The sequence below is a fragment of the Morus notabilis genome, unplaced genomic scaffold, assembly GCF_000414095.1.
Source record: "Morus notabilis unplaced genomic scaffold, ASM41409v2 Scaffold45, whole genome shotgun sequence".
Classification (NCBI taxonomy): domain Eukaryota; kingdom Viridiplantae; phylum Streptophyta; class Magnoliopsida; order Rosales; family Moraceae; genus Morus; species Morus notabilis.
The window spans coordinates 1,109,027-1,130,061 of NW_010366164.1; the positions used below are offsets into that span (position 1 = coordinate 1,109,027).

Sequence of the window (21,035 nt, forward strand, 5' to 3'; positions counted from 1 at the left end):
TCCCCACCCGAGGCGGCGAACTCCGGGCGCATCTGGAGGAAGCCGCCAGTGGTGGCGCCGGTGATGATCGAGTTCCTTTTGGCGGAAATAGACGGTGCAGTCGAATGGAGAACGAAGAACAGCGAGGAAAGAAGAAAAAGAGAGTAGAAGAAAATGAAAAACGAGAAAATGAAAACGAGTATAAACCGTTTTAAAAAATGTATACAAAATATAAAAAGGGTCAAAAACGTTTTTAGTTTCAATTTTTAAGAAAACAAAAACCAAATGCGTTTTTGAGATTATTTTCAGTTTTTATTCCTCAAAAAACGTGAAAAACGTTTTTGAGATTGAAACTAAACGCTTCATTAATTATGAAATTAGCCTTTTGGATATATCACTTAATTTTTCATGCAACTTTTACAAGGTGGCTTTTAAGGTGGGCTTCTTTATGTTTTTTTATTATTATTTTCAAAAAAAAAAAAAAAAATACAGTGTGCGGCGGATTTCAGTGAAGACACGCACAAACTTACACATTCAACTATTTGATTTAGCTAGCCTTAAGAGCCTATAAAGGTGGTTTATTTAATAGATTTTGACTACTTTGATTGCGAAATTGTGGGATTGAAATGTGAATGTGCATTGTTTAATTGGAAAATGTGTTTGGGCTGGTTTAAAGAAAAATGTTTATAGTTTATTTAGTTCAAATGTTTATGGCTTTTATAAAAAGGACACATTTGATAGAGTTTTTGCTTTTGTTTTTAACAAGAGAAGTAAAAGTTGTGACTTGTCAGTAAGTGTTTAAAATCAAGAGTTTAATGGGTTAAAATGATTTTTAAAAATATTAGAATTAAATTTATAATGTCTTAATTAAATTCTTACTCAAGTTTCAAAGTCTATTAAAAAGTGTTTTTCTTAGAAACCATAATTTCTGACTTTAACTGTAAGTTCTTTTGAAAAGACAAAGCACTTTTCTGACAGATCATCACTTCTAGAAACAATTTTTGGACTTGGGAAGCCATGAATAACTTTTAAGAAGCTCTCCCAAACAAACCCTAAACTCTTTTGAAAACAAGTCACCTCCTTAATATTTGTGAAAAAAGAGCTTATGAAAAGGTCTTTTATTTACATTTTTACTTTTATTTGTAAACAGCGAATTAAACTTTCATTCATATCCTTATATTATATTACTGTTTGTAACAAAAGTACTTTTGACTTATTTACCCATATAAGATTATAAGTTTTTCTGAAATAAAACAGCTAGGTCCTAGACTCTTAGATTCAAAGCTTGAATTAAGATTATAATTTTTGGTTAGATATAAAACAAAACTAATCTTACTTTGGTTACCAAAAAAAAAAGGAAAAAAAAAAAAAGAACTCTTGATCCATAATGGACTAAACTAAATTGATTATTTTTTAACATATGAATATAATATGTCATCCCCGCATCCGTGCTTAATTTGGATGTTTCTTTAGGTGCAGAGTAAATTGCTTTGGAATATTCCGGGGTTATTGTATTGTACTTATAAATTACAATATCTATATGCATGCATTTTAGAGTGGGATTCCTCCTAACCCACCTTTAACTATTTGTAATACTCAACGTCTTTGTGGTATAAATACTTAACGTGAAAAAAAAAAAAAAGATTAATGCTTTGATCGGAGTGCTTTATCGGAAGCTTTTTTTTTTTTTTTTTTTGGTTAACCAACGGGTTACTATATTTACTTAGATGTCAATGACACAATGCATCATTAACCTTGAACCCCTAAAAATAAAGGCTTAGGTTTCTTGAGCCGTGCACGAAATTAAGTTAGTATATAGGTTGCTTTACATTGTTTACAACTTAATTTCCCTTAATCTATGCACATTATTTAGCACCTTACTATTAAAATCTTGAGCATTAAACCCCTAGTCATTACATTACTGGTCATTCATGCATTTGCGTGAACGTGTTGAGCCCAGCCCACCAATACCAGAACTCTTTAAACATATAGCAAAATTTAACTAGTAAGGTTGAAATATAACAAAAGTTTTAAAATATTACAAGAGTAGTAAAATTTGATATCATTAAAATAATTACTATATTATTATGTAGTATAAAATGTGACATTATTATGATAATTACTTTGTCATTTTTGCTATATTCATAATATATTGAAAATTTTGCTAAATTTAAACTTAAGGTAAGAAATTTTGCCGTGTAATTATCTTTTTTTTTTTTTTTTTTTTTTGGGAAAAGAAATGATAAAAATTTTTCCGTGTAATTATATTGGACGAACTGCGAAAGTAGTTCATCAGCACCAATGATTTGCTCACTGAATTCATGGGAGATGGTTCTGCCCGGTTTATACAATACCCATTCATCCCATCATCCCCATCTGCAATCAATCAAGTTTAAAATATTGGGTGCGTTTAGAATTGATTTCAAAATGATTTTATTTTCTGTATAAAAATGAAAATAAAAACGTTTTTATTTTCATTTTAAAATTATTTTTAAAAATGCGTTTGGTAGTTTTATTCAGAGATTAATTTCAGTTTTTTTAAATTGTGTTTGGTGATTTAAATTTTGAAAACTGAAAATGCATTTAATAGTATTTTAAATAATATATTAAATACTTTTTATTGCTCACTGCTCACTAGTATCCAACAAACAAAAAATCATTTTGCTTTGGACGGTGGCTGAAAATATTTTGCACAGAAAACATTTTACAGTGCCAGATTTCTCATATCTCCAAAGGATCAAATGAGGGGCAATCTCTCCTCTTCTCTCTCTATCTTGACAAAATCTCTTTATCCCCCTCTACCCCCTTTCCCTCTCCCGTCGGCACAACCCCCTCTTTCTCCTCGACCCAAATCCGGCGAGCTAACTCTGCTGTCACCAGATCCGGCAAGCCTCCGCAATGCCTAAATCCGACGAGCCAAGCTTCGACACTCCCAGATCCCGACGAGCCCAGCTCTGCCACGTCCAGATCCTGAAGAGCCCAGGCCCTAATCATGTCGCAATCGCACCAAATCCAATCGGAATTTCGGATTTAGTCGCATCAAGAGAGAAAGTTTTCTTGAAGATTTACCATTTTCATTTGTTTGGTTTTGTTGATCTTGATCTGTTGATTAATTTCCCGTTTGATCTTGATCTGTTTGGTTTTGATGATCTGGTTACCTAAATTAATGTTAGAGAAAGGAGAGGGGGTGGTGGGAAATCCGTTTTCAGAAAATGAAAACGAGAAAATAAAAATATCTTTTTTACGTTTTCAGAATTTCACAAAACGAGAAAAACAGTTTTGTTTTTATTTTTTAGAAAAACTTTTGCTAAACGCGTTTTTAATTTTTTGTTTCGAAAAACGTAAAAAATTGGGATTGAAACAGACCCATTGTTTTCATGATGATCGCTATTACGATCAGTTACTATATAGTTTTGTCTTAAAAAAATGGTATTCGTCAACTAGTAGTAATACTAAGTATGATTGCTTATACATTAATATATATATATATAGCATATATACGCACGACACTACGTGTTGCATATTTTATAGTGTTGCATATTAATAAAATGTAATTAATTGAAGCCGGAATTATTATATGCATGCTATTTGGTATTAATGGTGTCCGAAATTACAACTCACAGTGATATAATAATAAGACACCACCGATAATCTTTATTTCTTTTTGAAAAATACTTGAACATGTCACCGAGCCTAACTCAAGTGCCTTACAATAAATGTATCGTAATACATAGAGGCGCTCTTATCATTATTTCAGTGCTATACTTTTTTCAAACCCTTCAACGTCTATTTTTTTTTTTTTTTTTTTTTTTAACGTAGAACTACAGGTATGAAATACTTAACCGAAAACTAACTAGCATCAATTTAATTTCTGATAATGCATGCATCTACATTTTTCTTATGAGACTTCTATAAGTTCTAAGAATGAAGTACGTACTATAGTTTAAAGTTTTTAGAGAGGGGCAATAAAGTACTTACATTGGTTTTCTACCATGTAGTTCCATTGGTAGGCAATCCCTTCAGAAGCCTGCTTGTCATCATTTGAAGTGAAAACGACCAAACGCTGGTTTTTCTGGACCATGTCGTAAACTGTTGGCCAATCTCTACCATCTTTGGGCATTCGAGATAGTGGAAACGACAAGTTTCTGATGCCAGCGGCATCAAAAAGCTTAGTCAAGCCCTTCGGTGACTCTACATGATCTTCAATCATGATGGTGATGATCTCGGACGGGTTCTCATGCAGAAATATTTGGACCTCTTTGAGAACCATAAGTGCAGGTTGCTAGTAATTATAATATTAAGATCACAACAGTATAAAACTAAGGGTTCGTTTGGAAGGAGGAATAGATTGATAGAATGATGGATATAATATGAGAGAGGTGGACTGAAAAAGAATGGTGGATTGTAATTTTTCTCATAATTGTTTAGTATGATAGGAAAGAATGATTGTTGTTATCATTCTCTCTTATTTAGTATTGAAAAGAAAGGAGGAAAAGATTGATTTGATTTGTAAAATTACTATATTGTCCATGCAAAATTAATTAGTTTCTTTATGTATATTGATTAATAATTAATAATGTTATATTCATTTTCTTCAAATAAAATTTTTAATGTTCAAGCTGTACACATAAATAATTAAACTTTTAAGAAAATTTTTTACCTATAAGAACATATTTTTTTAGAAAAATAAGACTAATATATTAACACACAAATAAAAGACTTTTCAGTAGTTGATATTTTTTATATAAATTAATAGACATTTATGTAGTCCATCTCGATGGAGTAGAGAAGCAATGTTAAATTGAAAAAAGAAAAAGAAATTTGAAAGAAAGAGAAATAATTAATTTAAAGAAACAAAACGATGGGTAGAATTGTAATTAATGGCCATATATGCTAGCCTTCCTTCACTTTCCGTTCAATTATGGGAGGAATTGATTTTTGGTGGGTCTCATGGATTAGGAACCCCTCCCCCAATCTTTCCCTTGGACCAAACCCGCTACTAAACATAGACATTTCTCTCAACACCAATTCATCCGTCCTACAATATATCCAACCAAACACACCTTAAATAATTACGGGACAGGAAAACATTCACACACACATATATATATATATATATAACTAAAATATTGTACACGTACAAAAGCTGTAGCGACGTCGCATTTTCCGTGGCATAACCAGATGTCATCGTCGAACTCATGCATATCAAGCATTAGTCCTCTAACACCATTCTACAAGCAAACAAACCACTTACAATCAAGTTACAATATGAAAACATGTGCGCGCGCGCGTGCGTAATGTTGCCGTGCACTATTACTAGCATACCATGGTTTTTATAATTATCAGTCTCACAAGCGCATTCAATATATGAAACTCTACAATTAACATAATCAGGTGTAACTAATCATATCATAGAAAAGTTAATAGTGATAATCATGCACCAGTAATTACACTAGTAACACATGAGGATGTAGGCCATTTGTCTTATTTTGATCTCGACATTAGTTTTAGACGTCTAACTACTCTAAAGGTTTTAAAATATTGTAAGCTTTTGATCCATTTGTTAGTAAAATGTAACACAGAGATGGCTTATAAGCATCCCAAGAGAGACAGAATGACAAAAATATGAGCAGATTTGAATCTAAAAGGAAAAAATAGATTCTAAAGTAAAAAACCAAATTGTGTCAACCAGTTCAAATTTGTTTTTTTCTTTTTCATTTCGGAATACGGTTTTTTAGGGAAAAATTTAATACGCTTTTTTTTTTTTTTTTTTTAAGATATGCTTGTCTTTTAAAATTGTTTTATCCATTTGAAAACTCTCAAAGTCATCTTATATTTTGTTAAAAAAATGAGCTGTTTAATAATTGAAAGGCCAAAACTGCATATTGCAAAACTTTAGGCCATTAGTGTATATAATCCTTATATTTAACATTTTTGAAGAATTAGGTATATCAAATCATGAGCGCAAGTTATGACATGCCTTGAGCTGAGCGGTGACTGAATTCATCTGGTTCGTGCCAAAGATCAAAGTAGACCCCGTTATAAATGAGGTTGCGCCCATCCTTGCGAATGAATTATGCGTAGTTAGCCATGAATATCGATTAAACGGCAGCATTTTCACCTATATATAAATATATATTGATATTCAATATACTATAGTCTTTCATAAATCAAAGTAAAGTATTAAGAAGAATATTAACTCTTCACTAAGCACATGCATTATATGATAAATTAAAAGGAAAAAAATATCAAGGAATATTCAAATATCAAATACTCGGATTAAACCAGAAAATAAATATAAAAGGACAATTTCAGTAAAAGGAAAAGTTAGAAGAAAAAAAAAATGGACCTGAGAAGTGGGGATGACAGGCCCAGATCTAACACAGCGCGGCCAGAAACTACTGGCAGCGAAGCATGTCTCGCAGGGCAAGCCCAAGTCGCACGTCATATTGAATCCGCATCTTTCACCTACCTATATATTCACCACTTCAAAATCGATAAATCAAGTTACACTTAGAACAAATAGGAGATAAGACAAACCGTGCTCAAAAGATACAATGACGTTTTAATATACTATATTAGATGACGTTATTTTAAAAATTGTCGTCTAATGTGCGCGTTTAGATTTTTTGTGTTCGTACCGCGTTTATTTAGCCCATTAGAAGACGGTTTTTTAAAAAATCTCGTTAAATAGACGTCGTCTAATCTCTTATTTGTTGTAGTGTTATCCCTACTTGTTTACCACTTCAAAAGACAACTTGAGTTGAAAAGTGAATTTATATAAAAGAAAACACTATAACACAAGAAGTTAAATTTGAATTCTTATGAGAGAAAACATTGTAGCCAAACGTTTGAGTTGTTATTTAAGTTGTGAAACAAAAGGGTCTAATCTCTACATAATTTGGACATTCATAAACAAAAACACTGCCTAGCCTTAAGTTCCCATAGAATTTAATCTATATATCTTTGAAACTTTAACAGTGGTTTTGTATTTTATCTAATAGTAAATAAATATAAGCTAGATCTAGAGTTCAAATTCATCCATCCCAAAGTACTAAAAAAAAAAAAAGAAAATAATGTTAGATGGTGTGCACAATAATATTTAAAAGCGGACCCGCATAGAATCCACATATGAGGTCCATTTTCTATAAGGTGATGCTCACTACTGATATTGCTTTTATGCATTATAAAAAGAGAGAAAATAAGAAACTCTAAAACTTGTAAGAACAATTCGAAATATATCTCGAAGCAGAAATAGATTTTAAATTATATACGTGGACAGCAGTGGAATGGTTAAAGAAAAAAGTTGCACCGAGCAACATTATAAGAAGGAGAAGAAATCCCTGCAAGTGCACAAAGTTACAACTCTTTACGAATAGAACAAAGAAATAAAATGCGCGATTAAAACTCGTTTTAAAATAATTTTATTTTTTATATGAAAATGAAAATGCAAACGTTTTTAATCTCAGACATAAATCATTTTTAAAAATGCGTTTGGTAGTTTTATTAAGAGATTGTTTTCAGTGTAAAACCCCAATAAAGTCTATTTTTCTCTCTCTCTGCTCGAGAGACGAGAAAATGAAAACAAAAAATGAAATATGACTAAAAGTCGTTTTTCATTTTTCTCTCATTTTACACTAAACCAAAAAATTATTTTCATTTATGTTTTGTCTTTATTGCGTCAAATACTGTTTTGAAAACGTTTTCATTTTTTTCTTCAAAAAACGTGAAAAACAAAAACGGAATTAATTTCAAACATGGCCAAAATCTTTAAGGAGGAGCATAAGGATGAAGAATGAAAAACAATAATGAATACATGCCTCCATTGCCACTTTGGTCGACAATTTTGGGTGTTAGTATTTGTAACTATAAGAGGAGTGATAGTTAAATGTAATACTAATGTATTGTAATATCTCACAATCCTACAACAAAATGATACGTTCAATTAGATGTGTGATATTTAAGGAGGAAATTAATGAAGAAGAGTATTTGGGATTGGTAATTTGGTTATTACGTTTTTTGATAAAGTTAAGGAACCTTTGGTTTGTCTCAAAAGGTAAGAGAGCTAAAGAGATCATTCATTAGTTATTTGATTTTTCGATCTTTAAATATCCTTAATCTTAATTATTTCGTAGGAATTTTATTTGTTCACGAAAAGACCTTTGGATTATTGTAAGAGGAAGGAGTAGATTAAGGCATGGTGTTTTTACGCAAAACATTTCTTCATCAGCTAATTGATACACTTTTTTTCTCTTAAAAATTTTTTCTAAAAAAACAAAAGAAAAAGAAGATGTTACCCCTACTCAAAAATTAGATTCAAAGACTGTTATGCCAAGGATTTACCTTGAGCTAAATTCTCCTAAGCTCAATGCCTTGAGTTAAAATGTTGCCGGACGTGCTGCAACCTAGGGATCATCAGGCAGCTCTTTCGCTCTATAGGGATGGGGGGCATAGCACAATTCTTCTTGGAGGAGGGTTGGTTTGCCCGGTGACTGATCCTGCCATAATGTACTCCTACCTATAGCACCGGCAACCGAAGTCGAGCATATAAGCTCAACACCTTGAGTTTAAATGTCCTGAGCTCAGTGCCTTAGGCTCGGGTACTTATGACAGTTACTCAAGGGCAAGGCGGATTAGGATAAGTCCGACCCCCTCTTCTTTTCCATTTTTAATTTATCACGTGGGAAACGAGGAGAACATTTATGGTTAACTGTCCTACGACGTGCAAAGAATGAGCAACTGCCGCATCACATGTGGATAGACGAAAAGGGTGATCACGTCCTAAGGAGTGTGAGGGAGATAGAGAAGGCGAATGTGGGCAAGACGGTTACACCCAAGTTTGACGCGGACACCCACGAAGGGAAGTCGTCTTAGGAGAGAGGAACGTCTATAAATAGGTGAAGAAGGAATGAAGAAGGGGTTCGAAATCTTTTGTATCTGAGTATTACTCTGCCAAAATTGTACCTCGAAAGATGGAGAAAACTTGAGTGTGTATTCTGAAAAAGATCAATAAAACTCTTCCTTTCTGCTTGTTTTTTTTGTGTTCCTTGTTTTTTAGTGTTTTCTTTTTCGTTGTTTAAATCCATTTATCCAAGTTGAACACTCAAAATTCAGGTTCTTGGTTGTTGGTGAAATATCACCGTAAACCAAGATTATAAGTATAAAGGAGCATCCATATAGATAAAAATATAAATTTCAGTAAATTATAAAAGGTAATATGAACTATGTATTCCTTACGTGCAGTGTATGCAATTAATTTGATGGTTAAAAAATAATCACCAAGTATATAGCATAATAATACAGATTTTTTTTCCTCTCTTTGACCTTTCCTTTAGATTTCATAATTTTCTTGTTGATATTATCGGATAATGATCAAATTGAGTTACCCACCAGATTTTTGTATTTAATTTTAGGATTATTATTATTATCGCTAATGCCTCTATATATTAGGGTTATTTTAAATTTGTTCTTTAAATTTTAAAAACTCTCATTTTAACTCTTAAATTTTAGATCAATGCCATTTAAACCCTTTTGTGAGAATTTCGGTTAAAAGCATATTGAAAAAAAAAAAAAAATAACTGTGGTTATATAGTTTTTATTTATTTTTTAATAGATATTCAAACATAAAGGATGCGACTACATTCTCTTTTTTCTATATGTTCTTAACAAAACTTCTAACATAAAAATTTAAGTACGAACAATCTAGAATTTAAGTAGTAAATTTAGAGTTTTTAAAATTTAGAAGACATAATGAAAAGACTCTAAAACTCATGAGGCTCCGATAATAATAATCCTAATTTCTAACTATAATGAACTATTTTTTTTTTTTTTGGGTTGTTTTTTGCTTTAAAAAATTCCAAATCAAGCCCCTCGCCAATGAACAATGTCAAGCTTTTGTAATAAGACAACTATGTGAATATGATTCCCCACTTCTACAATCACATGGCAATCATAAATTCTCTTTCCAGAGAAAAAAAAAAGGCAATTATAAAGAAAAAATAAAATAAATAAGGAGGACACTTTTACAAAGTAGAAACTGCACAACCCTAATAAACAGTAAGCTCCACTTACACAATGACGAAAAAATATTGACCTCCGAAGGCTGTTCCAGACAGTCACTAAGTTTTATGTATCTCACGTTAAACTATTAAAAAGCAGAATAACCACTATATATATATATATATATATATACACACACGCGCGTGCTTAGTGATCAGATAATCACATGAGTCCCATTTGGCAGTGGCACTATGTTTCAACTTCTTTGGGCTAAAAATAGATGATTTCTTTTTCTTTTTCAATGTCCTTTTCATTTGATTCCTGGTAAGATAAGTGGCAAATTTCTACAGTAATGAGATTTAAAAGAATATGACCAGAAGAAGTGTCAGAAATAACAACCGCAATTGAAGAGGTTTCCTATTTAAGTCCCCAACGCCTGACTTTTGTGAGGATCCGCCTTTAGGTGTAGCTTCAGCCTCGGGTTGGTCACATACTCCGTATGTCCCGTTTGCCTGCACAAAATAATCAATTTGTAGCGACCCCACTCAGAAAATTCAACATTTCAACTATATATGATCTCACTCTTTCAATGCTGAATCATTACATGGGGCCCACTTGAAGTTTGGACTCGAAAAAAATACTCAAATCGAGATATTAGATATTCCATTAATTTTGGCTAAACATATATATATTTTTTCAGGTTCAAGTGAAAGTTTTGAATTAAAAATTTAAATTTTTTGAAAGGAAATATTACAGTAAAAAAATAGAATTGTTATGATATGATATTGAAGTTCAAATTTTTGTAAAAAAAAAATATTACAGTAAAAAAGTTAAATTATTGTGATATGGTATTAATATGATGGTTTTAAAATATATCTGTAAAGCAGATTTTTCATATCTTATTATAAAATTCTCCGGTTTTTTTTTTTTTTTTTTTTTTTTTTTTTTTTTTTTGTGAGAACATAAATGTGTGAAGCTTATTTGCTTAGGTTATTTATCCTGCAGCAGGACAGACATCTTGGATAAGAAATTTTAGCATTTGTGTTGAAAGAAAGGATGGATAATGTTTGGTGCAAATTTTTACACACCTTGCAATAGGCAATGTTCCCACATCCGCAAACCAAATGGCCATTCACAACGTCTACAGCTGCAGGGGCCCCACCACCATCACTTCTCTGAGACAAAAGTTTGGTAAATAAATTAAATTAGACACAGCCACTCAGACTATGAATTGCCATCTTATAAGCACACCCATTTGCTTAATTTTAGTAGTTTGCTAGTAAATTTATTCATTATGGCCCATACCCACCTTGTAAAAATCAACTGCAATGAAGTTGGGCCATCTTTTACCAGCAGCTTCATAACAAGTATTAGCCATGTTAAGTAATGGAGCAGAATTGTCCTTGCAAGATTGAGGCAAATCTGGATTGTCTCTGAAAAAGTTCATTAGCACCAACGATCTACTTTTTGTATTCATGGCGGGTGATTCTGCCCGGTTCGGGCACGACCCGTTTTTCATTCCTCCATTTCCATCTGCAATTCACAACCGAATTAAGCTTTGTTTAGTTGTGTATATATGGTTAAATTTTGTCAATTTGAAGGAGAAAAATAAGAACATTAGTGTTATTTAATAGGACTCACATTGGTTTTCTACCATGTATCTCCATTGATAGGCAATGCCCTCGGAAGCCTCCTTACTTGATTTAGAAGTGAAAACAACCAAACGTTGATTCTTTTGGATCATATCATCAACTGTTGGCCAATTACCACCATTTTTGGGCATTCTTGATACCGGAAACCAATATTTCCTTAGTCCAGCTGCATCAAACACTTTGCTAAGGCCCTTTGGGGATGTCACGTAATCTTCAATGATAATGGTGATTATTTCTGATGGGTTTGATTCAAGAAATGTTTGAACTTCCTTGAGGACATTAATGGCAGGTTGCTGAGTCATGTGTGACAAGAAAAAAAAAAATTTAGAAATGAAACTCCTTAAGAGAATTGTAACGTCAAGTTTTATAACCAGAATTTAGGTCTAATTAGTTGAAATGTCCTTATTTTTTGCTAGATGAATTTTTTAGTGTGGTTTATTAATGAATAGAAAGACTGTTCATTCTATTTTATAAGGTTTTAGGTTCGAATCAGTCCTACCACGATGAACGGAATATATGAATAATTCACTTAATGAATGATTCATATATTACGCAAGAGTTTACCGTCTTCCAAAAATTATCTAGATAGGCGTACCCTCTATCACTATTGACTTTTGGCTTTAAGAAACAAAAAAGTATGTATCAATAAATGTGACTGCTCAATTCTATAAATGTTCAACTTACAAAAGCAGTAATGTTATAGCACTTGCTGCCGAAGGAGTGACACAGCCAAATGTCGTTTCTGAAGTCATACATATCAAGCATGAACCCTCGTACACCATTCTGCAAATAAGTGTCGTTTGATAAAACTTAGGATCAATTGTTTGTACATAACAAATGGAACCTAAAGACAGAACACACACAACCATAAAGACAGAGGACCACAGGAAGATTGAACAAAATAATATAAAAACGCATTCACATTTGTTTTTAGTTTTCTTTTCTCCACCGGCTAGATTCCCTTGTTAGGTTCTGAGAATTATCACTCTTCTTTAATAAAGTGGTGCTTCTATTGTTTAAATGATCACAACAATATTAAAGCGCACGCGTGCAAACAAAGAAATTAATTTTCTGCTGGGTAACATAATTCTATTAAGTAAGTTTTGAATTAATATGTTTTCCAACAAGACAACTCTGTTATAACCGAAGATTACCTTCATAGTTCAAAAGAAAAAAATAATAATAAGAAAAGACCCACATTCCCTTTCTTGTTGACTTAGAAAATGGAAAAACAAAATTTTATTGAAGTCAAAAGAAGCGCCTAATGAGCGCCAAGTTGATCTTAGAAAATGATAATACTTTGGGTCATCATTGGGCGAGATCTTCAACTATAGTTAGTAGCATAAAGTGGATATTTATTCCCCAAGTGAATGGTACTAAATAAGAGTATTGTATATAATTGCCTTTTCTTAAATTTTTTGGGGTTTTGACATCTTCATTCAACAAAATTTCGTCATCTAATCCTATCTTGCACGTAAAGAAATTAAAATAAAAAAGCAAGGACAAAATCAACCAAATTTAGGATCACTCCAAGCCTTAAAAGTTCACATATATATATATATATATATATATTTTTTTTTTTTTTCTCTTTTTGTTCCTTGTTCACTTTAAACACATGGCCCAAAAACAAAGCTGCCGCCAGAGAGGCAGAGACTAGGATAAACCTTTAGCAACCAAACAAAGAGTTATAATGTGAACGTTGATTTAATATGAACGTTGATTAGTTGAATTAGTATATGCATGACATAAGTAAATCCAAGTTGCCAAAATTAAATCTCAAAACAGCTATTTTCAAATTGGAAGTATATCTCCTAAAACCTATCAAACCACTACTTTATTTTTTTGTTGGATAAAAAAATTATGATATAAAAAAAAAGATGGTGTTCTCAAATAACTTTAGAGCACTCAATCAACCTTGCATGATGGGATATATTCAGCACATTGAATAATTTATATTTAATTACCACAGTAAGATCACTCAAATCTAAACCTTTTTTAAAAAGGTATTTGTCACATTTTTTCTTAAGCCGTTTATAATTGAGAAGTTGTCACTTAAACTTTAAAAAGTGAAAAATTACGTTCAAATTTAACGAGATAATACAGAGTGTGCCGAAATCGATAACGATTATTATGATGTGGATGTGAACAATCATATATATTGTGTGAGATCGTTTGAAAGGCAAAAGTCTACAATTTTAATTATGATTAGAGCATGTCTTGTCATGTGCATATGGCATTTTCTTTAAAATCCTAACAATTTTCATTATTAAGAAGGCAATCACCAAAATGTTATAAACCTTGAGAATGGTTTACTACTTTTTTTTTCTTGCTAATTGAATAATCTACTACAATTAAAAATGCAGAGAATAATTTATAAGTTTAATCAAAGTTCGGGGGATAAAAACACCGAAAGTATAGTGACTCTGGGCTCCAAAAACCTTGCCCTTCCTAATAAAAGTCATCAAAACCCCAATTTCTCTTTGATCATTCACATACATGAGACTAGCTTGGTGTTTTCCAACTCGAGCATTTCTATCTATCCTCGTGAGATATATCAACTTTCTTCTAAAAAATATCACATTGATGGGAGGTTCTTTCGTAACATGTAAATATAAAAAACATAATATGACAATCTTAAAACGTAATATTAACATTGAAGATGTGTATATTAATATTTCGTTTAACAACTGTACTGTCTTTTATTTCGTTTTTCGTATCTACATGTTTCAGAGCAACTTCTTCCTAGAAAAACCGTAGAAAAATCATTTTTCACCCTCCAAAAGAAGGCCTTAACTTTCTACTTTTTAGACAGAAAGACGATGGTTGTTGAACATTAATTACTTTTGTAAGATGATAGCGACAAATGATCACCTCCGCCCCACCAAAAAAAAAAAAAAAAAAAAAAAAGCTCTGTCCTCTCTCTCTCTCTCTCTGTTTCGGCATGGCCAAGTCTACTCTCATGCGTTCCCTTTACTCTCAAAACTACTTTCCCGAGAACCAAACAAGCACTCAACAGAGAAAAGAAACTTACGTTGAGCTGATCGGTAATGGAGTCCTGCTGGTTAGAGGGAGCCACACTTTTCCCCAGCCTCGCAAACGCATTGTGCGTCGTCAGCCATGAATACCGATTAAACGGAAGGCCTTTCATCTATTCACAAACCAAACAAAACCAAAATAATTCACAAAACGTAAAATACCCCCAAAAAAAAGAAAGAAAAATATCAAACTGAGTTTTTTTTCAGTACTTGAGAAATGGGGTTTATGGGTTTTATTCTGGTGCAACGAGGGCGTAAATTCCCGTTCGCTACGCATGTCTGGCAGTGCAACCCTGAGTCGCAGTTCTTGTTTGTTGCGCATGTTTCTCCTTGCTATGAAAAAATAAAATAATAGTAAAAAATATATATATGAGAAACGCAGAAATATATACAAATCATTTAAAAAAAATGTACAGATTTGGAAAGAGTTTAATACCTTGAGAGCTGAAGAAGAATTCAGGAGGAAAGTTGCGGTGAAAAGAGTTGCAATGGAGATGAAGAGAAGAATTCTCTGCGACTGAGAATATATGATAAATATAGAGTGAGAGAGTTAAAACGACGGTGATAAGAAAACAAACGACAAAAAAATCAAGAACAAAAGAAGTTTCAAGTAGGTACCTCCATTGCTTTGAATTATATTATGATGAAATGAGAAGGAAGAGAGAAAAACAAGTTTAGAATAAGATGTGAAGAGTCAGGGATTTTTGCGTGATATAAATGCAAGTGCTTAAGTTGGTTTAGGGGAATTGTAATTTTTTTTTTTTTTAGGGGCGGTTAGGAAAGTTGTTTTGTTTTTAAATTCAGAATTGGATGTTTTTGTGGGAAGTTGTTGGTAATTATAAGAGTTTTTTAAAATGGCAAACACATTCCACGCAATTCCTGAGCTTTTTTTTTTTTTTTTTTTTTTTTCAGGGAAACAATTCATAAGCTTTTGATTATTAGCGAAAGTTTTATTATTATTTTTTTGGTTATGTCACGAAAAAGAAAAATAATTTGTAACAGGTAAAAAGTTGTTAAATATGGCTGTGTACCAACAGTCCTTATTGACTAGAGTTGGTCCATGTCTCGGCTCAATGTTGGTAATTATAATTAGCAGCCCTATTTGACATGTGCTTTTGTTTTTATTCCTTTTTTAAAAAAATTTACGACAAAGAGGAATATAATCACAAAATTACTAAACAAACCCATTAGAAGACTCGGGTTACAGAGGTAGGGCCACCTTTATTTCAAACCCGGTCATGTCTAGTTTTTATATTTGAATTCATAATTTTAATTTTGTTATAATGTTTTTTATTTTATAAAAAAATTGAATTCAAAAATTTCTTCTCTCACACAAAATTGTGGCTAATGAATCAGACTCGAGACAGTGACAAAGCTACTTTCTGACTCAATTTTTAGAAATGTATGTTTTATCATTACATTTTTTTTTCTAATATATTAATTGTACTCATATTTTATTAAAAAATTATAACGTTGTCTACTGAATAATTAAAATATATTACTATGTTCTTATTTTAATAGAAATCTATATTTGGTTTTGTAGTGTCCTCACTAAAAAATTTTCTAGCTCCGAGAATTGAGTTGTTTTATTGAACTCGTTCATTAACATGTGAACGACTTCAGTATAGTTAAATATGAAGATATGCAACAAGAGCCATACAATTATGTATAGTAACTCTTTCTTCGGAAGGTTTTTTTTTTTTCAAAAAAAAAAAAAATACTCTTTACATTCATTTTTCATGATTCTTATTTGAATTATTCCCTAAATTATACTTTGTTTAGTTTTCATTTAAAAACTAAAATATTATTATTATTATTATTATTATTATTATTATTATTATTATTATTATTATTATTATTATTATTATTATTATTTTTTTGTTTCAAGCGAAACTGAAGTACTAGTCATGGTAATCAGTTACTAATATTTAAACTTAATTTCAATCTTAGTTAGAAAGATAAATGGGGTCAAAGGGGTAATATTTATATTCATTGAAAAACCAGAATGTTATGTCCAATGCATACATGCTTTTATGGTTGCAGGCATAATCTAGCTGTAAATTTCATATCTAATCTCATTATAAAGTGCACATTTGATATCTTATCCAAATTCAAAAACGGAAAAACGTGGACATTCATTTCTTGTTTTTATTAAGCAAAGCAAAAAATAAAAAATAAAAACAAGCAAATGTATCTACGGAAAGCAACTAAGATGTTTTTTCTTCGATATTTTTGCTTGAGCATATGCTTTCCCTTGCTTGGATAATTGACCACTTAAGTTATTCTGTTTCAAATTACTTACATTCTCGTTCAGTTTTTTAATTTAAATTTTTAATTCAATTTTAAATGTGATTTTTTATAAAAAAATTTTATTGTAATAAAAAAAATTAAATGTGATTTTTTTTTATAAATTTTTTTTTATTACAAATTGAAATTAAAAATTAGAATAAGAGAACTGACTATTGTTATGAGCCACGTTTATTTGCTCCTTTTAATAGCACTCGCACCAATGAAGAGTGTTGGTTACTTGGCCTTGACCTGTCACATGTCAAGCCGACTTGCTCTGGTCAAGTGAAATTCCAAATATAGCCTGGGATTATTCGACTAAAAAAAAATGGCTACAGATAACAGGTTAGTAGGCTGGAGTTAAAGGATTCCATGAGAGCTATTATCAAATCGATCAACAAGATAAAGGCAAGTCTATAATTATATAAAAGAGCCAAAACTCTTTTTTTGAATTTTTTTACATTTTAATTTTTATGTATTTTTAAAAATATATTATTTTTCACTTTAATCTTATGAAAGTAATTGTCTTTGTATGTGTTCTTATTTTATTTTTAATTGGTTAAAAATAATTTTTTTTAAATGTGTCTCTACTTAAATTTTTTCTATTAAATAGTTGTATAAATGAATTTTTCATTACTCAGTAAACAATAAATTCTTTAAGTATATCTAACACAATAATGTGTACGGAACACGTTACAAAACAAGTTACTATGAAAAGGAGTGACTTTTGTCGGCTAAAGTAATGTTCCTTTGAAGCAATTATTTCATTATTCATAAGATGTAGGGTAAATATTATAAAACTTTTTCACATATGTAAAAATCTTATCTCGCTTTCAAACTATATAGTTCTAATACACCATGCTAAAAGAATTAAAGAGCGTATGTTTGCCCTTGACTTGAGTCCCATAAAATGCTCATGCCTTCCTTAAATGATATACTAAACAAATAGTGTATTCCACAAGAACAATATTATAAGACATCCGTTAGAAATTTATGTCGATAATAAATTTAATGGGAGCATAAGATTAAATTTTAAATTTTTTGTGGGACCATAATGTCTATATTGATATAATGCAATACACAACTTCGATATATAAGATTTTTAAAAATAAAAAATTTGAGCCGTTAGTGGGTGACCATTAGTTGCCTCTGTCTATGAGAATATCAGTAGTACAAAGCACCATCCTCTGATAAAAAGTAGATTCCACAATACGGAGTCTATAGATAAAGTGCACCTTCTATTAACCTCTAAGTATTTTTCATTCTATAATATGACACCAATTATTGTATTGATGTTCATACAATTAAGACATAATGTCTTGAATTGACCCAATTGTAGGAGAAGCTTATGTTATACGATTGACAAAAACTCAAAATTTCGACTATATATAACTGAAGAAGCATGGGTTGTAGAAGCTGTTGAATCTTATCTACAGGTATATGAACAACTGTATGGACTGGCAAGCAAGCTGTTGAATCTTATCTACAGGTATATGAATAACTATATGGACTATCAGGCTTGCCAGACTTATGACCCGTTTATTTCGTTGATTTGAGTTTTTAATTCGAGTTGAGATATAATGTTATGTGAGAGCTTTTTACTGTAACAAAAAAGTTAAATATGACTGTTTCTGAGAGCTTTTTACTGTAACAAAACTCAAATTCTAAACTCATAACGATAAAATGAACGAGATCTTAATCATTGCAAAAGTCGATGCTAGAACATTGATTTACTTCCATTACGGGTAATATACTTAAAGCCCATGTTGTCATGCATGTGCTGCAACCAATGTAAAACATGGGCTGTATTGGCTCGCTTAGAGGCGCTGTTATATTGTATAGCAATCAATACCAGCCCCTTTAAAGGACAAACCGCACCATTTTGATTTTAGAATCTAATATCAACGTGGATACAAGAATTTGAGAATTCAGAGAGAGGGTACTAAAATATAACTTAGCAAGAATAAATGTTTGTTTCTTAAACCTAAGATATAATTTGTTACATTTATTCTAATGTGCGTAGTCTGGCTATAATATGTTAAAAAATTCAGAATTGGGAGGATGAAAAGAATAGAAAAAGCAGAAAGAGGGTTTGAGGTGTATAGGAATACTTTCCTTTAAGGTTTTATTTACCCTCACTTCTCAAAGTTTGCTAATGAGTTTTAAATGGCAAATTACCCCCAAGATACAACAAACCCTTGAACACAATATCCAGCAAAAAATATTGAGTTCCAGAACAATATATTCATCTGTATTTTCTAAAGTCCATCATATAAAGACAGGGATGCATCCATCCTCTTTAAGTGTTACAACCTTTCACATAAAGATACCTTTTCAATTTGATGGTTATCTTTTATATGCTGATGCACTTATATCAATAGTTATTTATATTGTTAATAAGTGTTCAGATATGTGAGAAAACATATCACAAATAGATGCAATGGTTCGAGACCTTTTCAGATCACTAAAACACACGAACACATTTTTCGTCGACAATTTGCGCTGCAGCGCCCAAGAGGCGCGCTGCAGCGCCCAAGAGGCGCGCTGCAGCGCGCGGGCTTAGCAAAACAGACCCGAGAGGTCTGTTTTGCGCAGGCTGCAGCGCCCAAGCGCGCTGCAGCGCGCGGGCTTAGCAAAACAGACCCGAGAGGTCTGTTTTGCGCAGGCTGCAGCGCCCAAGCGCGCTGCAGCGCGCGGGCTTAGCAAAACAGACCCGAGAGGTCTGTTTTGCGCAGGCTGCAGCGCCCAAGCGCGCTGCAGCGCGTCCGTGCGCTGCAGCGCGCATACCTGCGCGCTGCAGCGCGTGCTTGCTTCAACCCACACTTCCCGAATGTGTTTTAATCCAATTTTGTGATATCAAGATTGAGAGATATATTACAATCTCTCTAACAATCCCCCACTAGATTGTAATATTTCTTCAGAATTAACAACGATAAACACATACATACATGAAGGTATCTTTCAATTTTAACCTTTACTTATGACTATACTTCAAAGTATTCACAAGACAATAGTGTGCTTTGCATTAAACTTTGTCTCTTAAGCAAATACCAGAAATATATCACATATGTGTTATCCCAGATTTCAAAACTGTTCCAATCGTTTAGCACTATTCCGGCCTTGTGCTCTATCTTGGATTCATGAACATTTACAAGACTAAACCAAGGTCTTGTTAGGAACGGCACCATTCCTTATGTTCACTTAGGTGAAGTTCGAATTATATCGAACTCCATTAAGAGTATAAACTCAACCTCACACACGTAGCTATTTTTGCACTGATATCCTGGAAGGGACTAATTAAAGTTCGGTGCTAACCCGGTCACATAACAATAATTTGTTCTTACCCATTTAACTATGGAATAGCGGTACAACTATTACATAGTTGGGTTACCATCATTGGTGACTCTTTCAAAGAAAGGTTTCAGTCTCATTCCACTAGATGTTTCTTTGACTAAGTCTCTTGAAATACCTTTCGTCAAAGGATCCGCTAGGTTCTTTTTTGTCCTAACATAAACAATATTAAAAAAACCATCAGTTATTAATTGTTTAACATATTCATGTCTCAAGCTAATATGTCTAGATTTACCATTATAAACCTTGTTATAAGCTCTAGACAATGTAGCTTCACTATCACAGTACAAAGAAATAGATGGCATCGGTTGTGGCCACAACTCAATATCAAGCAATAGATTTCTTAGCCATTCCACTTCTTTGCCTGCAGCGGCAAGTGCTATAAACTCACTCTCCATCGTAGAGTGAGTTATGCACGTTTGTTTCTTAGAAGCCCAAGAGATGGCTCCTCCTGTAATTGTAAAAATCCACCCAAATGTAGATTTATTATCACTTGCATTTATTATCCAACTTGCATCCGAGTACCCTTCAAGTACGGTCGGATAGTCATTATATGACAAACCCAAGTTAATGGTTCTTTTAAGATAACCAAGTACTCTTCCAATTGCATTCCAATGTTCGATACCTGGGTTACTCGTGAACCTAGACATTTTGTATACCGCAAATGCTATGTCGGGTCTTGTACAATGCATAGCATACATTAAGCTACCGATCACACTAGCATATTCAAGCT

The 21,035-nt window shown here is 32.2% G+C and overlaps 2 protein-coding genes across 3 annotated transcripts; both read right to left on the reverse strand.

Annotated features, from left to right (window-relative positions):
- Positions 1–2,245: 2,245 nt before the first annotated feature.
- LOC21410126 (PI-PLC X domain-containing protein At5g67130) lies at positions 2,246–7,805 on the reverse strand (the record flags this gene model as incomplete). The annotated part of the gene is made up of 7 exons (XM_024173161.1): positions 7,800–7,805; positions 7,254–7,322; positions 6,329–6,451; positions 5,960–6,100; positions 5,121–5,210; positions 3,958–4,261; positions 2,246–2,355 (listed from the first exon to the last, which is right to left on the reverse strand). Coding segments are annotated over exons 1-7 (843 nt in total), but the record flags the coding sequence as incomplete, so codon positions are not given.
- Positions 7,806–10,036: 2,231 nt separating this feature from the next.
- Positions 10,037–15,452, reverse strand: LOC21410128 (PI-PLC X domain-containing protein At5g67130). 2 transcript variants are annotated; one of them, XM_024173194.1, is made up of 9 exons: positions 15,284–15,452; positions 15,102–15,182; positions 14,876–14,998; positions 14,662–14,778; positions 12,315–12,413; positions 11,620–11,899; positions 11,288–11,511; positions 11,067–11,153; positions 10,037–10,490 (listed from the first exon to the last, which is right to left on the reverse strand). In XM_024173194.1, the coding sequence occupies exons 1-9, from the start codon at positions 15,287–15,289 to the stop codon at positions 10,338–10,340; spliced, it is 1,170 nt and encodes a 389-aa protein (XP_024028962.1). In that variant the 5' UTR covers positions 15,290–15,452; the 3' UTR covers positions 10,037–10,337. The 2 variants fall into 2 exon arrangements, with proteins under 2 accessions (XP_024028962.1, XP_010107923.1); XM_010109621.2 differs by having other exon boundaries at positions 11,620–11,923.
- Between the last annotated feature and the right edge of the window lie 5,583 nt (positions 15,453–21,035).